The sequence below is a fragment of the Schistocerca nitens genome, unplaced genomic scaffold, assembly GCF_023898315.1.
Source record: "Schistocerca nitens isolate TAMUIC-IGC-003100 unplaced genomic scaffold, iqSchNite1.1 HiC_scaffold_468, whole genome shotgun sequence".
NCBI lineage: Eukaryota > Metazoa > Arthropoda > Insecta > Orthoptera > Acrididae > Schistocerca > Schistocerca nitens.
The window spans coordinates 7,964,608-7,985,010 of NW_026046001.1; the positions used below are offsets into that span (position 1 = coordinate 7,964,608).

At 61.0% G+C, this 20,403-nt stretch overlaps 1 protein-coding gene across 1 annotated transcript; it reads left to right on the plus strand.

Annotated features, from left to right (window-relative positions):
* The first annotated feature begins 66 nt into the window (after positions 1–66).
* Positions 67–19,375, plus strand: LOC126232337 (uncharacterized). The gene is made up of 8 exons (XM_049942614.1): positions 67–2,810; positions 2,965–6,194; positions 6,313–10,009; positions 10,332–13,571; positions 13,680–16,289; positions 16,370–16,565; positions 16,664–18,489; positions 18,598–19,375. The coding sequence occupies exons 1-8, from the start codon at positions 67–69 to the stop codon at positions 19,373–19,375; spliced, it is 18,321 nt and encodes a 6,106-aa protein (XP_049798571.1).
* Positions 19,376–20,403: the final 1,028 nt, after the last annotated feature.

Here is a 20,403-nt window from a genome sequence, read left to right on the forward strand (position 1 = left end):
AAAGTTGAATCCCGTACGCGCGTGGTAGGATCTCTAGACCACGCGCGCGTACGGAGTTCGTCACCCATGCTGTTGCAGTGGAGTCTCATCAGAAAATCAGAAACAGCTGCGCAGAAGCGGCTGCGCAGGAACAGCTGCGCAGAAGCGGCTGCGCAGAAGCGGCTGCGCAGAAGCGGCTGCGCAGAAGCGGCTGCGCAGAAGCGGCTGCGCAGAAGCGGCTGCGCAGAAGCGGCTGCGCAGAAGCGGCTGCGCAGAAGCGGCTGCGCAGAAGCGGCTGCGCAGAAGCGGCTGCGCAGAAGCGGCTGCGCAGAAGCGGCTGCGCAGAAGCGGCTGCGCAGAAACGGCTGCGCAGAAACGGCTGCGCAGAAGCGGCTGCGCAGAAGCGGCTGCGCAGAAGCGGCTGCGCAGAAGCGGCTGCGCACAAGCGGCTGCGCAGAAGCGGCTGCGCAGAAGCGGCTGCGCAGAAGCGGCTGCGCAGAAGCGGCTGCGCAGAAGCGGCTGCGCAGAAGCGGCTGCGCAGAAGCGGCTGCGCAGAAGCGGCTGCGCAGAAGCGGCTGCGCAGAAACGGCTGCGCAGAAACGGCTGCGCAGGAACAGCTGCGCAGGAACAGCTGCGCAGGAACAGCTGCGCAGGAACAGCTGCGCAGGAACAGCTGCGCAGGAACAGCTGCGCAGGAACAGCTGCGCAGGAACAGTTGCGCAGGAACAGCTGCGCAGGAACAGCTGCGCAGGAACAGCTGCGCAGGAACAGCTGCGCAGGAACAGCTGCGCAGGAACAGCTGCGCAGGTACAGCTGCGCAGGAACAGCTGCGCAGAAACAGCTGCGCAGGAACAGCTGCGCAGGAACAGCTGCGCAGGAACAGCTGCGCAGGTACAGCTGCGCAGGAGCAGCTGCGCAGGAACAGCTGCGCAGGAACAGCTGCGCAGGAACAGCTGCGCAGGAACAGCTGCGCAGAAACAGCTGCGCAGGAACAGCTGCGCAGAAACAGCTGCGCAGGAACAGCTGCGCAGGAACAGCTGCGCAGAAACAGCTGCGCAGAAACAGCTGCGCAGGAACAGCTGCGCAGGAACAGCTGCGCAGGAACAGCTGCGCAGAAACTGCTGCGCAGAAACTGCTGCGCAGAAACTGCTGCGCAGAAACAGCTGCGCAGGAACAGCTGCGCAGGAACAGCTGCGCAGGAACAGCTGCGCAGGAACAGCTGCGCAGGAACAGCTGCGCAGGAACAGCTGCGCAGAAACAGCTGCGCAGGAACAGCTGCGCAGAAACAGCTGCGCAGGAACAGCTGCGCAGAAACAACTGCGCAGAAACAACTGCGCAGAAACAGCTGCGCAGGAACAGCTGCGCAGAAACAGCTGCGCAGAAACAGCTGCGCAGAAACAGCTTCGCAGAAACAGCTGCGCAGAAACAGCTGCGCAGAAACAGCTGCGCAGAAACAGCTGCGCAGGAACAGCTGCGCAGAAACAGCTGCGCAGAAACAGCTGCGCAGAAACAGCTGCGCAGAAACAGCTGCGCAGAAACAGCTGCGCAGGAACAGCTGCGCAGAAACAGCTGCGCAGAAACAGCTGCGCAGAAACAGCTGCGCAGAAACAGCTGCGCAGAAACAGCTGCGCAGAAACAGCTGCGCAGAAACAGCTGCGCAGGAGCAGCTGCGCAGGAACAGCTGCGCAGGAACAGCTGCGCAGGAACAGCTGCGCAGGAACAGCTGCACAGGAACAGGTGCGCAGGAACAGGTGCGCAGGAACAGGTGCGGAGGAACAGGTGCGCAGGAACAGCTGCGCAGGAACAGGTGCGCAGGAGCAGGTGCGCAGGAACAGCTGCGCAGGAACAGCTGCGCAGGAACAGCTGCGCAGGAACAGCTGCGCAGGAACAGCTGCGCAGGAACAGCTGCGCAGGAACAGCTGCGCAGGAACAGGTGCGCAGGAACAGCTGCGCAGGAACAGCTGCGCAGAAACAGCTGCGCAGAAACAGCTGCGCAGAAACAGCTGCGCAGAAACAGCTGCGCAGAAACAGCTGCGCAGAAACAGCTGCGCAGAAACAGCTCCGCAGAAACAGCTGCGCAGAGACAGCTGCGCAGAGACAGCTGCGCAGATACAGCTGCGCAGAAACAGCTGCGCAGAAACAGCTGCGCAGAAACAGCTGCGCAGAAACAGTTGCGCAGAAACAGCTGCGCAGAAACAGCTGCGCAGAAACAGCTGCGCAGAAACAGCTGCGCAGAAACAGATGCGAAGAAACAGCTGCGCAGAAACAGCTGCGCAGAAACAGCTGCGCAGAAACAGCGGCGCAGAAACAGCGGCGCAGAAACAGCTGCGCAGGAACAGCTGCGCAGAAACAGCTGTGCAGAAACAGCTGCGCAGGAACAGCTGCGCAGGAACAGCTGCGCAGAAACAGCTGCGCAGAAACAGCTGCGCAGAAACAGCTGCGCAGGAACAGCTGCGCAGGAACAGCTGCGCAGAAACAGCTGCGCAGAAACAGCTGCGCAGAAACAGCTGCGCAGAAACAGCTGCGCAGGAACAGCTACGCAGAAACAGCTGCGCAGAAACAGCTGCGCAGAAACAGCTGCGCAGAAACAGCTGTGCAGAAACAGCTGCGCAGAAACAGCTGCGCAGAGACAGCTGCGCAGAAACAGCTGCGCAGAGACAGCTGCGCAGAAACAGCTGCGCAGAAACAGCTGCGCAGAAACAGCTGCGCAGAAACAGCTGCGCAGAAACAGCTGCGCAGAAACAGCTGCGCAGAAACAGCTGCGCAGAAACAGCTGCGCAGAAACAGCTGCGCAGAAACAGCGGCGCAGAAACAGCGGCGCAGAAACAGCGGCGCAGAAACACTCTATAGCCTCTGGTTACAGGAGCGTACCTCCATGTTCAATGTTTTTTGGGCAGTTGAACATGTAAAGTTGAATCCCGTACGCGCGTGGTAGGATCTCTAGACCACGCGCGCGTACGGAGTTCGTCACCCATGCTGTTGCAGTGAAGTCTCATCAGAAAATCAGAAACAGCTGCTCGGAGACGGCTGCGCAGAAGCGGCTGCGCGGAAGCGGCTGCGCGGAAACGGCTGCGCGGAAACGGCTGCGCGGAAACGGCTGCGCGAGAACAGCTGCGCGAGAACAGGTGCGCGGGAACAGCTGCGCGGGAACAGCTGCGCAGGAACAGCTGCGCAGGAACAGCTGCGCAGGAACAGGTGCGCAGGAACAGGTGCGCAGGAACAGGTGCGCAAAAACAGGTGCGCAAAAACAGGTGCGCAGGAACAGCTGCGCAGGAACAGCTGCGCAGGAACAGCTGCGCAGGAACAGCTGCGCAGGAACAGCTGCGCAGGAACAGCTGCGCAGAAACAGCTGCGCAGGAACAGCTGCGCAGAAACAGCTGCGCAGAAACAGCTTCGCAGAAACAGCTGCGCAGAAACAGCAGCGCAGGAACGGCTGCGCAGAAACGGCTGCGCAGAAACGGCTGCGCAGAAACGGCTGCGCAGAAACGGCTGCGCAGAAACGGCTGCGCAGAAACGGCTGCGCAGAAACGGCTGCGCAGAAACGGCTGCGCAGAAACGGCTGCGCAGAAACGGCTGCGCAGAAACGGCTGCGCAGAAACGGCTGCGCAGAAACAGCTGCGCAGAAGCAGCTGCGCAGAAGCAGCTGCGCAGAAGCAGCTGCGCAGAAGCAGCTGCGCAGAAGCAGCTGCGCAGAAGCAGCTGCGCAGAAACAGCTGCGCAGAAACAGCTGCGCAGGAACAGCTGCGCAGGAACAGCTGCGCAGGAACAGCTGCGCAGGAACAGCTGCGCAGGAACAGCTGCGCAGGAACAGCTGAACAGGAACAGCTGCGCAGGAACAGCTGCGCAGGAACAGCTGCGCAGAAACAGCTGCGCAGGAACAGCTGCGCAGGAACAGCTGCGCAGGAACAGCTGCGCAGGAACAGCTGCGCAGGAACAGCTGCGCAGAAACAGCTTCGCAGAAACAGCTGCGCAGAAACAGCTGCGCAGGAACAGCTGCGCAGGAACAGCTGCGCAGGAACAGCTGCGCAGGAACAGCTGCGCAGGAACAGCTGCGCAGGTACAGCTGCGCAGGAACAGCTGCGCAGGAACAGCTGCGCAGGAACAGCTGCGCAGGTACAGCTGCGCAGGTACAGCTGCGCAGGAACAGTTGCGCAGGAGCAGCTGCGCAGGAGCAGCTGCGCAGGAACAGCTGCGCAGGAACAGCTGCGCAGGAACAGCTGCGCAGAAACAGCTGCGCAGAAACAGCTGCGCAGGAACAGCTGCGCAGGAACAGCTGTGCAGGAACAGCTGCGCAGGAACAGCTGCGCAGGAACAGCTGCGCAGAAACAGCTGCGCAGAAACAGCTGCGCAGGAACAGCTGCGCAGGAACAGCTGCGCAGGAACAGCTGCGCAGGAACAGCTGCGCAGAAACTGCTGCGCAGAAACTGCTGCGCAGAAACAGCTGCGCAATAACAGCTGCGCAGGAACAGCTGCGCAGGAACAGCTGCGCAGGAACAGCTGCGCAGGAACAGCTGCGCAGGAACAGCTGCGCAGGAACAGCTGCGCAGGAACAGCTGCGCAGGAACAGCTGCGCAGAAACAGCTGCGCAGGAACAGCTGCGCAGAAACAGCTGCGCAGGAACAGCTGCACAGAAACAACTGCACAGAAACAACTGCGCAGAAACAGCTGCGCAGGAACAGCTGCGCAGAAACAGCTGCGCAGAAACAGCTGCGCAGAAACAGCTTCGCAGAAACAGCTGCGCAGAAACAGCTGCGCAGAAACAGCTGCGCAGGAACAGCTGCGCAGGAACAGCTGCGCAGAAACAGCTGCACAGAAACAGCTGCGCAGGAACAGCTGCGCAGAAACAGCTGCGCAGAAACAGCTGCGCAGGAACAGCTGCGCAGAAACAGCTGCGCAGAAACAGCTGCGCAGAAACAGCTGCGCAGAAACAGCTGCGCAGAAACAGCTGCGCAGAAACAGCTGCGCAGGAACAGCTGCGCAGGAACAGCTGCGCAGAAACAGCTGCGCAGGAGCAGCTGCGCAGGAACAGCTGCGCAGGAACAGCTGCGCAGGAACAGCTGCGCAGGAACAGCTGCGCAGGAACAGCTGCGCAGGAACAGGTGCGCAGGAACAGGTGCGCAGGAACAGGTGCGGAGGAACAGGTGCGCAGGAACAGCTGCGCAGGAACAGGTGCGCAGGAGCAGGTGCGCAGGAACAGCTGCGCAGGAACAGCTGCGCAGGAACAGCTGCGCAGGAACAGGTGCGCAGGAACAGGTGCGCAGGAACAGGTGCGCAGGAACAGCTGCGCAGAAACAGCTGCGCAGAAACAGCTGCGCAGAAACAGCTGCGCAGAAACAGCTGCGCAGAAACAGCTGCGCAGAAACAGCTGCGCAGAAACAGCTGCGCAGAAACAGCTCCGCAGAGACAGCTGCGCAGAGACAGCTGCGCAGAGACAGCTGCGCAGAGACATCTGCGCAGTTACAGCTGCGCAGAAACAGCTGCGCAGAAACAGCTGCGCAGAAACAGCTGCGCAGAAACAGCTGCGCAGAAACAGCTGCGCAGAAACAGCTGCGTAGAAACAGCTGCGCAGAAACAGCTGCGCAGAAACAGCTGCGCAGAAACAGATGCGAAGAAACAGCTGCGCAGAAACAGCTGCGCAGAAACAGCGGTGCAGAAACAGCGGCGCAGAAACAGCTGCGCAGGAACAGCTGCGCAGGAACAGCTGCGCAGGAACAGCTGCGCAGGAACAGCTGCGCAGGAACAGCTGCGCAGGAACAGCTGCGCAGAAACAGCTGCGCAGAAACAGCTGCGCAGGAACAGCTGCGCAGGAACAGCTGCGCAGAAACAGCTGCGCAGAAACAGCTGCGCAGAAACAGCTGCGCAGAAACAGCTTCGCAGAAACAGCTGCGCAGGAACAGCTACGCAGAAACAGCTGCGCAGAAACAGCTGCGCAGAAACAGCTGCGCAGAAACAGCTGCGCAGAAACAGCTGCGCAGAAACAGCTGCGAAGAAACAGCTGCGCAGAGACAGCTGCGCAGAGACAGCTGCGCAGAAACAGCTGCGAAGAAACAGCTGCGCAGAAACAGCTGCGCAGAAACAGCTGCGCAGAAACAGCTGCGCAGAAACAGCTGCGCAGAAACAGCTGCGCAGAAACAGCTGCGCAGAAACAGCTGCGCAGAAACAGCGGCGCAGAAACAGCGGCGCAGAAACACTCTATAGCCTCCGGTTACAGGAGCGTACCTCCATGTTCAATGTTTTTTGGGCAGTTGAACATGTAAAGTTGAATCCCGTACGCGCGTGGTAGGATCTCTAGACCACGCGCGCGTACGGAGTTCGTCACCCATGCTGTTGCAGTGAAGTCTCATCAGAAAATCAGAAACAGCTGCGCGGAGACGGCTGCGCAGAAGCGGCTGCGCGGAAGCGGCTGCGCGGAAACGGCTGCGCGGAAACGGCTGCGCGGAAACGGCTGCGCGAGAACAGCTGCGCGAGAACAGGTGCGCGGGAACAGCTGCGCGGGAACAGCTGCGCAGGAACAGCTGCGCAGGAACAGCTGCGCAGGAACAGGTGCGCAAAAACAGGTGCGCAGGAACAGCTGCGCAGGAACAGCTGCGCAGGAACAGCTGCGCAGGAACAGCTGCGCAGGAACAGCTGCGCAGGAACAGCTGCGCAGAAACAGCTGCGCAGAAGCAGCTGCGCAGAAGCAGCTGCGCAGAAGCAGCTGCGCAGAAACAGCTGCGCAGATACAGCTGCGCAGATACAGCTGCGCTGAAACAGCTGCGCAGAAACAGCTGCGCAGGAACAGCTGCGCAGAAACAGCTGCGCAGGAACAGCTGCGCAGGAACAGCTGCGCAGGAACAGCTGCGCAGGAACAGCTGCGCAGGAACAGCTGCGCAGGAACAGCTGCGCAGAAACAGCTGCGCAGGAACAGCTGCACAGGAACAGCTGCGCAGGAACAGCTGCGCAGGAACAGCAGCGCAGGAACAGCTGCGCAGGAACAGCTGCGCAGAAACAGCTGCGCAGAAACAGCTGCGCAGAAACAGCTGCGCAGAAACAGCTGCGCAGAAACAGCTGCGCAGGAACAGCTGCGCAGGAACAGCTGCGCAGGAACAGCTGCGCAGGAACAGCTGCGCAGGAACAGCTGCGCAGGTACAGCTGCGCAGGAACAGCTGCGCAGGAACAGCTGCGCAGGAACAGCTGCGCAGGAACAGCTGCGCAGGAACAGTTGCGCAGGAGCAGCTGCGCAGGAACAGCTGCGCAGGAACAGCTGCGCAGAAACAGCTGCACAGGAACAGCTGCGCAGAAACAGCTGCGCAGAAACAGCTGCGCAGGAACAGCTGCGCAGGAACAGCTGCGCAGGAACAGCTGCGCAGGAACAGCTGCGCAGAAACAGCTGCGCAGAAACAGCTGCGCAGAAACAGCTGCGCAGGAACAGCTGCGCAGGAACAGCTGCGCAGGAACAGCTGCGCAGGAACAGCTGCGCAGAAACTGCTGCGCAGAAACTGCTGCGCAGAAACAGCTGCGCAGAAACAGCTGCGCAGGAACAGCTGCGCAGAAACAGCTGCGCAGAAACAGCTGCGCAGAAACAGCTTCGCAGAAACAGCACGCAGAAACAGCTGCGCAGAAACAGCTGCGCAGGAACAGCTGCGCAGAAACAGCTGCGCAGAAACAGCTGCGCAGGAACAGCTGCGCAGGAACAGCTGCGCAGAAACAGCTGCGCAGGAACAGCTGCGCAGAAACAGCTGCGCAGGAACAGCTGCGCAGGAACAGCTGCGCAGGAACAGCTGCGCAGGAACAGCTGCGCAGGAACAGCTGCGCAGAAACAGCTGCGCAGAAACAGCTGCGCAGAAACAGCTGCGCAGAAACAGCTGCGCAGGAACAGCTGCGCAGGAACAGCTGCGCAGGAACAGCTGCGCAGGAACAGCTGCGCAGGAACAGCTGCGCAGGAACAGCTGCGCAGGTACAGCTGCGCAGGAACAGCTGCGCAGGAACAGCTGCGCAGGAACAGCTGCGCAGGAACAGCTGCGCAGGTACAGCTGCGCAGGAACAGTTGCGCAGGAGCAGCTGCGCAGGAACAGCTGCGCAGGAACAGCTGCGCAGAAACAGCTGCGCAGGAACAGCTGCGCAGAAACAGCTGCGCAGAAACAGCTGCGCAGGAACAGCTGCGCAGGAACAGCTGCGCAGGAGCAGCTGTGCAGGAACAGCTGCGCAGGAACAGCTGCGCAGAAACAGCTGCGCAGAAACAGCTGCGCAGAAACAGCTGCGCAGAAACAGCTGCGCGGGAACAGCTGCGCAGGAACAGCTGCGCAGGAACAGCTGCGCAGGAACAGCTGCGCAGGAACAGCTGCGCAGAAACTGCTGCGCAGAAACTGCTGCGCAGAAACAGCTGCGCAGAAACAGCTGCGCAGGAACAGCTGCGCAGGAACAGCTGCGCAGGAACAGCTGCGCAGGAACAGCTGCGCAGGAACAGCTGCGCAGGAACAGCTGCGCAGGAACAGCTGCGCTGGAACAGCTGCGCAGAAACAGCTGCGCAGGAACAGCTGCGCAGAAACAGCTGCGCAGGAACAGCTGCGCAGAAACAACTGCGCAGAAACAACTGCGCAGAAACAGCTGCGCAGAAACAGCTGCGCAGAAACAGCTGCGCAGAAACAGCTTCGCAGAAACAGCTGCGCAGAAACAGCTGCGCAGAAACAGCTGCGCAGGAACAGCTGCGCAGAAACAGCTGCGCAGAAACAGCTGCGCAGAAACAGCTGCGCAGAAACAGCTGCGCAGAAACAGCTGCGCAGAAACAGCTGCGCAGAAACAGCTGCGCAGGAACAGCTGCGCAGAAACAGCTGCGCAGGAGCAGCTGCGCATGGACAGCTGCGCAGGAACAGCTGCGCAGGAACAGCTGCGCAGGAACAGCTGCGCAGGAACAGGTGCGCAGGAACAGGTGCGCAGGAACAGGTGCGGAGGAACAGGTGCGCAGGAACAGCTGCGCAGGAACAGGTGCGCAGGAGCAGGTGCGCAGGAACAGCTGCGCAGGAACAGCTGCGCAGGAACAGCTGCGCAGGAACAGGTGCGCAGGAACAGGTGCGCAGGAACAGGTGCGCAGGAACAGGTGCGCAGAAACAGCTGCGCAGAAACAGCTGCGCAGAAACAGCTGCGCAGAAACAGCTGCGCAGAAACAGCTGCGCAGAAACAGCTGCGCAGAAACAGCTGCGCAGAAACAGCTGCGCAGAAACAGCTCCGCAGAAACAGCTGCGCAGAGACAGCTGCGCAGAGACAGCTGCGCAGAGACATCTGCGCAGTTACAGCTGCGCAGAAACAGCTGCGCAGAAACAGCTGCGCAGAAACAGCTGCGCAGAAACAGCTGCGCAGAAACAGCTGTGCAGAAACAGCTGCGCAGAAACAGCTGCGCAGAAACAGCTGCGCAGAAACAGCTGCGCAGAAACAGATGCGAAGAAACAGCTGCGCAGAAACAGCTGCGCAGAAACAGCGGCGCAGAAACAGCGGCGCAGAAACAGCTGCGCAGGAACAGCTGCGCAGGAACAGCTGCGCAGAAACAGCTGCGCAGAAACAGCTGCGCAGGAACAGCTGCGCAGAAACAGCTGCGCAGAAACAGCTGCGCAGAAACAGCTGCGCAGGAACAGCTGCGCAGGAACAGCTGCGCAGAAACAGCTGCGCAGAAACAGCTGCGCAGAAACAGCTGCGCAGAAACAGCTGCGCAGAAACAGCTGCGCAGGAACAGCTACGCAGAAACAGCTGCGCAGAAACAGCTGCGCAGAAACAGCTGCGCAGAAACAGCTGCGCAGAAACAGCTGCGCAGAAACAGCTGCGCAGAAACAGCTGCGCAGAAACAGCTGCGCAGAAACAGCTGCGCAGAGACAGCTGCGCAGAAACAGCTGCGAAGAAACAGGTTCGCAGAAACAGCTGCGCAGAAACAGCTGCGCAGAAAAAGCTGCGCAGAAACAGCTGCGCAGAAACAGCTGCGCAGAAACAGCTGCGCAGAAACAGCTGCGCAGAAACAGCTGCGCAGAAACAGCTGCGCAGAAACAGCGGCGCAGAAACAGCGGCGCAGAAACACTCTATAGCCTCCGGTTACAGGAGCGTACCTCCATGTTCAATGTTTTTTGGGCAGTTGAACATGTAAAGTTGAATCCCGTACGCGCGTGGTAGGATCTCTAGACCACGCGCGCGTACGGAGTTCGTCACCCATGCTGTTGCAGTGAAGTCTCATCAGAAAATCAGAAACAGCTGCGCGGAGACGGCTGCGCAGAAGCGGCTGCGCGGAAGCGGCTGCGCGGAAACGGCTGCGCGGAAACGGCTGCGCGGAAACGGCTGCGCGGAAACGGCTGCGCGAGAACAGCTGCGCGAGAATAGGTGCGCGGGAACAGCTGCGCAGGAACAGCTGCGCAGGAACAGCTGCGCAGGAACAGCTGCGCAAAAACAGGTGCGCAGGAACAGCTGCGCAGGAACAGCTGCGCAGGAACAGCTGCGCAGAAACAGCTGCGCAGGAACAGCTGCGCAGAAACAGCTGCGCAGAAACAGCTGCGCAGAAACAGCTTCGCAGAAACAGCTGCGCAGGAACAGCTGCGCAGAAACAGCTGCGCAGAAACAGCTGCGCAGGAACAGCTGCGCAGAAAAAGCTGCGCAGAAACAGCTGCGCAGAAACAGCTGCGCAGGAACAGCTGCGCAGAAACAGCTGCGCAGAAACAGCTGCGCAGGAACAGCTGCACAGAAACAGCTGCGCAGAAGCAGCTGCGCAGAAGCAGCTGCGCAGAAGCAGCTGCGCAGAAGCAGCTGCGCAGAAGCAGCTGCGCAGAAACAGCTGCGCAGAAACAGCTGCGCAGATACAGCTGCGCAGATACAGCTGCGCTGAAACAGCTGCGCAGAAACAGCTGCGCAGAAACAGCTGCGCAGAAACAGCTGCGCAGGAACAGCTGCGCAGGAACAGCTGCGCAGGAACAGCTGCGCAGGAACAGCTGCGCAGGAACAGCTGCGCAGGAACAGCTGCGCAGGAACAGCTGCGCAGGAACAGCTGCGCAGGAACAGCTGCGCAGAAACAGCTGCGCAGAAACAGCTGCGCAGAAACAGCTGTGCAGGAACAGCTGCGCAGGAACAGCTGCGCAGGAACAGCTGCGCAGGAACAGCTGCGCAGGAACAGCTGCGCAGGAACAGCTGCGCAGGTACAGCTGCGCAGGAACAGCTGCGCAGGAACAGCTGCGCAGGAACAGCTGCGCAGGAACAGCTGCGCAGGAACAGCTGCGCAGGTACAGCTGCGCAGGAACAGTTGCGCAGGAACAGCTGCGCAGGAACAGCTGCGCAGAAACAGCTGCGCAGGAACAGCTGCGCAGAAACAGCTGCGCAGAAACAGCTGCGCAGGAACAGCTGCGCAGGAACAGCTGCGCAGGAACAGCTGCGCAGGAACAGCTGCGCAGGAACAGCTGCGCAGGAACAGCTGCGCAGAAACAGCTGCGCAGGAACAGCTGCGCAGAAACAGCTGCGCAGGAACAGCTGCGCAGAAACAGCTGCGCAGGAACAGCTGCGCAGAAACAACTGCGCAGAAACAGCTGCGCAGGAACAGCTGCGCTGAAACAGCTGCGCAGAAACAGCTGCGCAGAAACAGCTGCGCAGGAACAGCTGCGCAGGAACAGCTGCGCAGGAACAGCTGCGCAGGAACAGCTGCGCAGGAACAGCTGCGCAGGAACAGCTGCGCAGAAACAGCTGCGCAGGAACAGCTGCGCAGGAACAGCTGCGCAGGAACAGCTGCGCAGGAACAGCTGCGCAGAAACTGCTGCGCAGAAACTGCTGCGCAGAAACTGCTGCGCAGAAACAGCTGCGCAGAAACAGCTGCGCAGGAACAGCTGCGCAGGAACAGCTGCGCAGGAACAGCTGCGCAGGAACAGCTGCGCAGGAACAGCTGCGCAGGAACAGCTGCGCAGAAACAGCTGCGCAGGAACAGCTGCGCAGAAACAGCTGCGCAGGAACAGCTGTGCAGAAACAACTGCGCAGAAACAACTGCGCAGAAACAGCTGCGCAGAAACAGCTGCGCAGAAACAGCTTCGCAGAAACAGCTGCGCAGAAACAGCGGCGCAGAAACAGCTGCGCAGGAACAGCTGCGCAGGAACAGCTGCGCAGAAACAGCTGCGCAGAAACAGCTGCGCAGGAACAGCTGCGCAGAAACAGCTGCGCAGAAACAGCTGCGCAGGAACAGCTGCGCAGAAACAGCTGCGCAGAAACAGCTGCGCAGAAACAGCTGCGCAGAAACAGCTGCGCAGAAACAGCTGCGCAGGAACAGCTGCGCAGAAACAGCTGCGCAGGAGCAGCTGCGCAGGAACAGCTGCGCAGGAACAGCTGCGCAGGAACAGCTGCGCAGGAACAGCTGCGCAGGAACAGCTGCGCAGGAACAGCTGCGCAGGAACAGGTGCGCAGGAACAGGTGCGGAGGAACAGGTGCGCAGGAACAGCTGCGCAGGAACAGGTGCGCAGGAGCAGGTGCGCAGGAACAGCTGCGCAGGAACAGCTGCGCAGGAACAGCTGCGCAGGAACAGGTGCGCAGGAACAGGTGCGCAGGAACAGGTGCGCAGGAACAGCTGCGCAGAAACAGCTACGCAGAAACAGCTGCGCAGAAACAGCTGCGCAGAAACAGCTGCGCAGAAACAGCTGCGCAGAAACAGCTGCGCAGAAACAGCTGCGCAGAAACAGCTGCGCAGAAACAGCTGCGCAGAAACAGCTCCGCAGAAACAGCTGCGCAGAGACAGCTGCGCAGAGACAGCTGCGCAGAGACATCTGCGCAGTTACAGCTGCGCAGAAACAGCTGCGCAGAAACAGCTGCGCAGAAACAGCTGCGCAGAAACAGCTGCGCAGAAACAGCTGCGCAGAAACAGCTGCGCAGAAACAGCTGCGCAGAAACAGCTGCGCAGGAACAGATGCGAAGAAACAGCTGCGCAGAAACAGCTGTGCAGAAACAGCTGCGCAGAAACAGCGGCGCAGAAACAGCGGCGCAGAAACAGCTGCGCAGGAACAGCTGCGCAGGAACAGCTGCGCAGAAACAGCTGCGCAGAAACAGCTGCGCAGGAACAACTGCGCAGAAACAGCTGCGCAGAAACAGCTGCGCAGAAACAGCTACGCAGGAACAGCTGCGCAGGAACAGCTGCGCAGGAACAGCTGCGCAGAAACAGCTGCGCAGAAACAGCTGCGCAGAAACAGCTGCGCAGAAACAGCTTCGCAGAAACAGCTGCGCAGGAACAGCTACGCAGAAACAGCTGCGCAGAAACAGCTGCGCAGAAACAGCTGCGCAGAAACAGCTGCGCAGAAACAGCTGCGCAGAAACAGCTGCGCAGAAATAGCTGCGCAGAGACAGCTGCGCAGAGACAGCTGCGCAGAGACAGCTGCGAAGAAACAGCTGCGCAGAAACAGCTGCGCAGAAACAGCTGCGCAGAAAAAGCTGCGCAGAAACAGCTGCGCAGAAACAGCTGCGCAGAAACAGCTGCGCAGAAACAGCTGCGCAGAAACAGCTGCGCAGAAACAGCTGCGCAGAAACAGCGGCGCAGAAACAGCGGCGCAGAAACACTCTATAGCCTCCGGTTACAGGAGCGTACCTCCATGTTCAATGTTTTTTGGGCAGTTGAACATGTAAAGTTGAATCCCGTACGCGCGTGGTAGGATCTCTAGACCACGCGCGCGTACGGAGTTCGTCACCCATGCTGTTGCAGTGAAGTCTCATCAGAAAATCAGAAACAGCTGCGCGGAGACGGCTGCGCAGAAGCGGCTGCGCGGAAGCGGCTGCGCGGAAACGGCTGCGCGGAAACGGCTGCGCGGAAACGGCTGCGCGAGAACAGCTGCGCGAGAACAGGTGCGCGGGAACAGCTGCGCGGGAACAGCTGCGCAGGAACAGCTGCGCAGGAACAGCTGCGCAGGAACAGCTGCGCAGGAACAGGTGCGCAAAAACAGGTGCGCAGGAACAGGTGCGCAGGAACAGCTGCGCAGGAACAGCTGCACAGGAACAGCTGCGCAGGAACAGCTGCGCAGGAACAGCTGCACAGAAACAGCTGCGCAGGAACAGCTGCGCAGGAACAGCTGCGCAGAAACAGCTGCGCAGAAACAGCTGCGCAGAAACAGCTGCGCAGAAACAGCTGCGCAGAAACAGCTTCGCAGAAACAGCTGCGCTGGAACAGCTGCGCAGAAACGGCTGCGCAGAAACGGCTGCGCAGAAACGGCTGCGCAGAAACGGCTGCGCAGAAACGGCTGCGCAGAAACGGCTGCGCAGAAAAGGCTGCGCAGAAACGGCTGCGCAGAAACAGCTGCGCAGAAACGGCTGCGCAGAAGCAGCTGCGCAGAAACAGCTGCGCAGAAGCAGCTGCGCAGAAGCAGCTGCGCAGAAGCAGCTGCGCAGAAGCAGCTGCGCAGAAGCAGCTGCGCAGAAGCAGCTGCGCAGAAGCAGCTGCGCAGAAGCAGCTGCGCAGAAGCAGCTGCGCAGAAACAGCTGCGCAGAAACAGCTGCGCGGATACAGCTGCGCAGATACAGCTGCGCAGAAACAGCTGCGCAGAAACAGCTGCGCAGAAACAGCTGCGCAGAAACAGCTGCGCAGGAACAGCTGCGCAGGAACAGCTGCGCAGGAACAGCTGCGCAGGAACAGCTGCGCAGGAACAGCTGCGCAGGAACAGCTGCGCAGGAACAGCTGCGCAGGAACAGCTGCGCAGGAACAGCTGCGCAGGAACAGCTGCGCAGGTACAGCTGCGCAGGAACAGCTGCGCAGAAACAGCTGCGCAGGAACAGCTGCGCAGGAACAGCTGCGCAGGAACAGCTGCGCAGGAACAGCTGCGCAGGTACAGCTGCGCAGGAACAGCTGCGCAGGAACAGCTGCGCAGGAACAGCTGCGCAGGAACAGCTGCGCAGAAAAAGCTGCGCAGGAACAGCTGCGCAGAAACAGCTGCGCAGGAACAGCTGCGCAGAAACAGCTGCGCAGGAACAGCAGCGCAGGAACAGCTGCGCAGGAACAGCTGCGCAGGAACAGCTGCGCAGAAACAGCTGCGCAGAAACAGCTGCGCAGGAACAGCTGCGCAGAAACAGCTGCGCAGAAACAGCTGCGCAGGAACAGCTGCGCAGGAACAGCTGCGCAGGAACAGCTGCGCAGGAACAGCTGCGCAGAAACAGCTGCGCAGGAACAGCTGCGCAGAAACAGCTGCGCAGAAACAGCTGCGCAGAAACAGCTGCACAGAAACAGCTTCGCAGAAACAGCTGCGCAGGAACAGCTGCGCAGAAACAGCTGCGCAGAAACAGCTGCGCAGGAACAGCTGCGCAGAAAAAGCTGCGCAGAAACAGCTGCGCAGAAACAGCTGCGCAGGAACAGCTGCGCAGAAACAGCTGCGCAGAAACAGCTGCGCAGGAACAGCTGCGCAGAAACAGCTGCGCAGAAACAGCTGCGCAGAAACAGCTGCGCAGAAACAGCTGCGCAGAAACAGCTGCGCAGGAACAGCTGCGCAGAAACAGCTGCGCAGGAGCAGCTGCGCAGGAACAGCTGCGCAGGAACAGCTGCGTAGGAACAGCTGCGCAGGAACAGCTGCGCAGGAACAGGTGCGCAGGAACAGCTGCGCAGGAACAGGTGCGGAGGAACAGGTGCGCAGGAACAGCTGCGCAGGAACAGGTGCGCAGGAGCAGGTGCGCAGGAACAGCTGCGCAGGAACAGCTGCGCAGGAACAGCTGCGCAGGAACAGGTGCGCAGGAACAGGTGCGCAGGAACAGCTGCGCAGAAACAGCTGCGCAGAAACAGCTGCGCAGAAACAGCTGCGCAGGAACAGCTGCGCAGAAACAGCTGCGCAGAAACAGCTGCGCAGAAACAGCTGCGCAGAAACAGCTGCGCAGAAACAGCTGCGCAGAAACAGCTGCGCAGAAACAGCTGCGCAGAGACAGCTGCGCAGAGACAGCTGCACAGAGACAGCTGCGCAGAAACAGCTGCGCAGATACAGCTGCGCAGAAACAGCTGCGCAGAAACAGCTGCGCAGAAGCAGCTGCGCAGAAACAGCTGCGCAGAAACAGCTGCGCAGAAACAGCTGCGCAGAAACAGCTGCGCAGAAACAGATGCGCAGAAACAGCTGCGCAGAAACAGCTGCACAGAAACAGCTGCGCAGAAACAGCTGCGCAGAAACAGCTGCGCAGAAACAGCTGCGCAGAAACAGCTGCGCAGAAACATCTGCGCAGAAACAGCTGCGCAGAAACAGATGCGCAGAAACAGCTGCGCAGAAACAGCTGCGCAGAAACAGCGGCGCAGAAACAGCGGCGCAGAAACACTCTATAGCCTCCGGTTACAGGAGCGTACCTCCATGTTCAATGATTTTTGGGCAGTTGAACATGTAAAGTTGAATCCCGTACGCGCGTGGTAGGATCTCTAGACCACGCGCGCGTACGGAGTTCGTCACCCATGCTGTTGCAGTGAAGTCTCTTCAGAAAATCAGAAACAGCTGCGCGGAGACGGCTGCGCAGAAGCGGCTGCGCGGAAGCGGCTGCGCGGAAGCGGCTGCCCGGAAGCGGCTGCGCGGAAACGGCTGCGCGGAAACGGCTGCGCGGAAACGGCTGCGCGGAAACGGCTGCGCGGAAACGGCCGCGCGGGAACAGGTGCGGGGGAACAGGTGCGCAGGAACAGCTGCGCAGGAACAGCTGCGCAGGAACAGCTGCGCAGGAACAGGTGCGCAGGAGCAGGTGCGCAAAAACAGGTGCGCAAAAACAGGTGCGCAGGAATAGGTGCGCAGGAACAGGTGCGCAGGAACAGCTGCGCAGGAACAGCTGCGCAGGAACAGCTGCGCAGGAACAGCTGCGCAGGAACAGCTGCGCAGGAACAGCTGCGCAGGAACAGGTGCGCAGGAACAGCTGCGCAGGAACAGCTGCGCAGGAACAGCTGCGCAGGAACAGCTGCGCAAAAACAGCTGCGCAGAAACAGCAGCGCAGAAACAGCTGCGCAGAAACAGCCGCGCAGAAACAGCCTCGCAGAAACAGCCGCGCAGAAACAGCCGCGCAGCAACAGCCGCGCAGCAACAGCCGCGCAGGAACAGCCGCGCAGGAACAGCCGCGCAGGAACAGCCGCGCAGGAACAGCCGCGCAGGAACAGCTGCGCAGGAACAGCTGCGCAGAAACAGCTGCGCGGAAACAGCTGCGCAGGAACAGCTGCGCAGGAACAGCTGCGCAGGATCAGCTGCGCAGAAACAGCTGCGCAGAAACAGCTGCGCAGGAACAGCTGCGCAGGAACAGCTGCGCAGAAACAGCTGCGCAGAAACAGCTGCGCAGAAACAGCTGCGCAGAAACAGCTGCGCAGGAACAGCTGCGCAGAAACAGCTGCGCAGAAACAGCTGCGCAGAAACAGCTGCGCAGGAACAGCTGCGCAGAAACAGCTGTGCAGAAACAGCTGCGCAGAAACAGCTGCGCAGAAACAGCTTCGCAGAAACAGCTGCGCAGAAACAGCTGCGCAGAAACAGCTGCGCAGAAACAGCTGCGCAGGAACAGCTGCGCAGAAACAGCTGCGCAGAAACAGCTGCGCAGAAACAGCTGCGCAGGAACAGCTGCGCAGAAACAGCTGCGCAGAAACAGCTGCGCAGGAACAGCTGCGCAGAAACGGCTGCGCAGAAACAGCTGCGCAGAAACAGCTGCGCAGAAACAGCTTCGCAGAAACAGCTGCGCAGGAACAGCTGCGCAGAAACAGCTGCGCAGAAGCAGCTGCGCAGAAACAGCTGCGCAGAAACAGCTGCGCAGAAACAGCTGCGCAGAAACAGCTGCGCAGAAACAGCTGCGCAGGAACAGCTGCGCAGAAACAGCTGCGCAGGAGCTGCTGCGCAGGAACAGCTGTGCAGGAGCAGCTGCGCAGGAACAGCTGCGCAGGAACAGCTGCGCAGGAACAGCTGCGCAGGAACAGCTGCGCAGGAACAGCTGCGCAGGAACAGCTGCGCAGGAACAGGTGCGCAGGAACAGGTGCGCAGGAACAGCTGCGCAGGAACAGCTGCGCAGGAACAGGTGCGCACGAACAGCTGCGCAGGAACAGGTGCGCAGGAACAGGTGCGCAGGAACAGGTGCGCAGGAACAGCTGCGCAGGAACAGGTGCGCAGGAACAGCTGCGCAGGAACAGCTGCGCAGGGACAGCTGCGCAGGAACAGGTGCGCAGGAACAGGTGCGCAGGAACAGCTGCGCAGTAACAGCTGCGCAGAAACAGCTGCGCAGAAACAGCCGCGCAGAAACAGCTGCGCAGAAACAGCTGCGCAGAAACAGCTGCGCAGAAACAGCTGCGCAGAAACAGCTGCGCAGAAACAGCTGCGCAGAAACAGCTGCGCAGAGACAGCTGCGCAGAGACAGCTGCGCAGAGACAGCTGCGCAGAGACAGCTGCGCAGAAACAGCTGCGCAGAAACAGCTGCGCAGAAACAGCTGCGCAGAAACAGCTGCGCAGAAACAGCTGCGCAGAAACAGCTGCGCAGAAACAGCTGCGCAGAAACAGCGGCGCAGAAACACTCTATAGCCTCCGGTTACAGGAGCGTACCTCCATGTTCAATGTTTTTTGGGCAGTTGAACATGTAAAGTTGAATCCCGTACGCGCGTGGTAGGATCTCTAGACCACGCGCGCGTACGGAGTTCGTCACCCATGCTGTTGCAGTGAAGTCTCATCAGAAAATCAGAAACAGCTGCGCGGAGACGGCTGCGCAGAAGCGGCTGCGCGGAAGCGGCTGCGCGGAAACGGCTGCGCGGAAACGGCTGCGCGGAAACGGCTACGCGGAAACGGCTGCGCGGGAACGGCTGCGCGGGAACGGCTGCGCGGGAACAGGTGCGCGGGAACAGGTGCGCGGGAACAGGTGCGCGGGAACAGCTGCGCAGGAACAGCTGCGCAGGAACAGGTGCGCAGGAACAGGTGCGCAGGAACAGGTGCGCAGGTACAGGTGCGCAGGAACAGGTTCGCAGGAACAGGTGCGCAGGAACAGCTGCGCAGGAACAGCTACGCAGGAACAGGTGCGCAGGAACAGCTGCGCAGGAACAGCTGCGCAGGAACAGCTGCGCAGGAACAGCTGCGCAGGAACAGCTGCGCAGAAACAGCTGCGCAGAAACAGCTGCGCAGAAACAGCCGCGCAGAAACAGTCTCGCAGAAACAGCCTCGCAGAAACAGCCGCGCAGAATCAGCCGCGCAGAAACAGCCGCGCAGGAACAGCCGCGCAGGAACAGCCGCGCAGGAACAGCTGCAAAGGAACAGCTGCGCAGGAACAGCTGCGCAGGAACAGCTGCGCAGGAACAGCTGCGCAGGAACAGCTGCGCAGGAACAGCTGCGCAGGAACAGCTGCGCAGAAACAGCGGCGCAGAAACAGCGGCGCAGAAACACTCTATAGCCTCCGGTTACAGGAGCGTACCTCCATGTTCAATGTTTTTTGGGCAGTTGAACATGTAAAGTTGAATCCCGTACGCGCGTGGTAGGATCTCTAGACCACGCGCGCGTACGGAGTTCGTCACCCATGCTGTTGCAGTGCAGTCTCATCAGAAAATCAGAAACAGCTGCGCAGAAGCGGCTGCGCAGGAACAGCTGCGCAGAAGCGGCTGCGCAGAAGCGGCTGCGCAGAAGCGGCTGCGCAGAAGCGGCTGCGCAGAAGCGGCTGCGCAGAAACGGCTGCGCAGAAGCGGCTGCGCAGAAGCGGCTGCGCAGAAGCGGCTGCGCACAAGCGGCTGCGCACAAGCGGCTGCGCACAAGCGGCTGCGCAGAAGCGGCTGCGCAGAAGCGGCTGCGCAGAAGCGGCTGCGCAGAAGCGGCTGCGCAGAAGCGGCTGCGCGGAAGCGGCTGCGCGGAAGCGGCTGCGCGGAAGCGGCTGCGCAGAAGCGGCTGCGCAGAAGCGGCTGCGCAGAAGCGGCTGCGCAGAAGCGGCTGCGCAGAAGCGGCTGCGCAGAAGCGGCTGCGCAGAAGCGGCTGCGCAGAAACGGCTGCGCAGAAACGGCTGCGCAGAAACGGCTGCGCAGAAACGGCTGCGCAGAAACGGCTGCGCAGAAACGGCTGCGCAGAAACGGCTGCGCAGAAACGGCTGCGCAGAAACGGCTGCGCAGAAGCGGCTGCGCAGAAGCAGCTGCGCAGAAGCAGCTGCGCAGAAGCAGCTGCGCAGAAGCAGCTGCGCAGAAGCAGCTGCGCAGAAGCAGCTGCGCAGAAGCAGCTGCGCAGAAGCAGCTGCGCAGAAGCAGCTGCGCAGAAACAGCTGCGCAGGAACAGCTGCGCAGGAACAGCTGCGCAGGAACAGCTGCGCAGGAACAGCTGCGCAGGAACAGCTGCGCAGGAACAGCTGCGCAGGAACAGCTGCGCAGGAACAGCTGCGCAGGAACAGCTGCGCAGGAACAGCTGCGCAGGAACAGCTGCGCTGGAACAGCTGCGCTGGAACAGCTGCGCAGGAACAGCTGCGCAGGAACAGCTGCGCAGGAACAGCTGCGCAGAAACAGCTGCGCAGAAACAGCTGCGCAGGAAC

What these genes read in the sequence shown, in the direction of transcription:
- LOC126232337 (XM_049942614.1), top strand. Translation starts at nt 67, where the DNA reads ATGCTGTTGCAGTGGAGTCTCATCAGAAAATCAGAAACAGCTGCGCAG. An exon ending in ACAGCGGCGCAGAAACAGCG is followed by an intron (nt 2,811 to 2,964) that starts GCGCAGAAACAC and finishes ATGCTGTTGCAG; the next exon opens with TGAAGTCTCATCAGAAAATC. An exon ending in GAACAGGTGCGGGGGAACAG is followed by an intron (nt 16,566 to 16,663) that starts GTGCGCAGGAAC and finishes GCGCAAAAACAG; the next exon opens with GTGCGCAGGAATAGGTGCGC.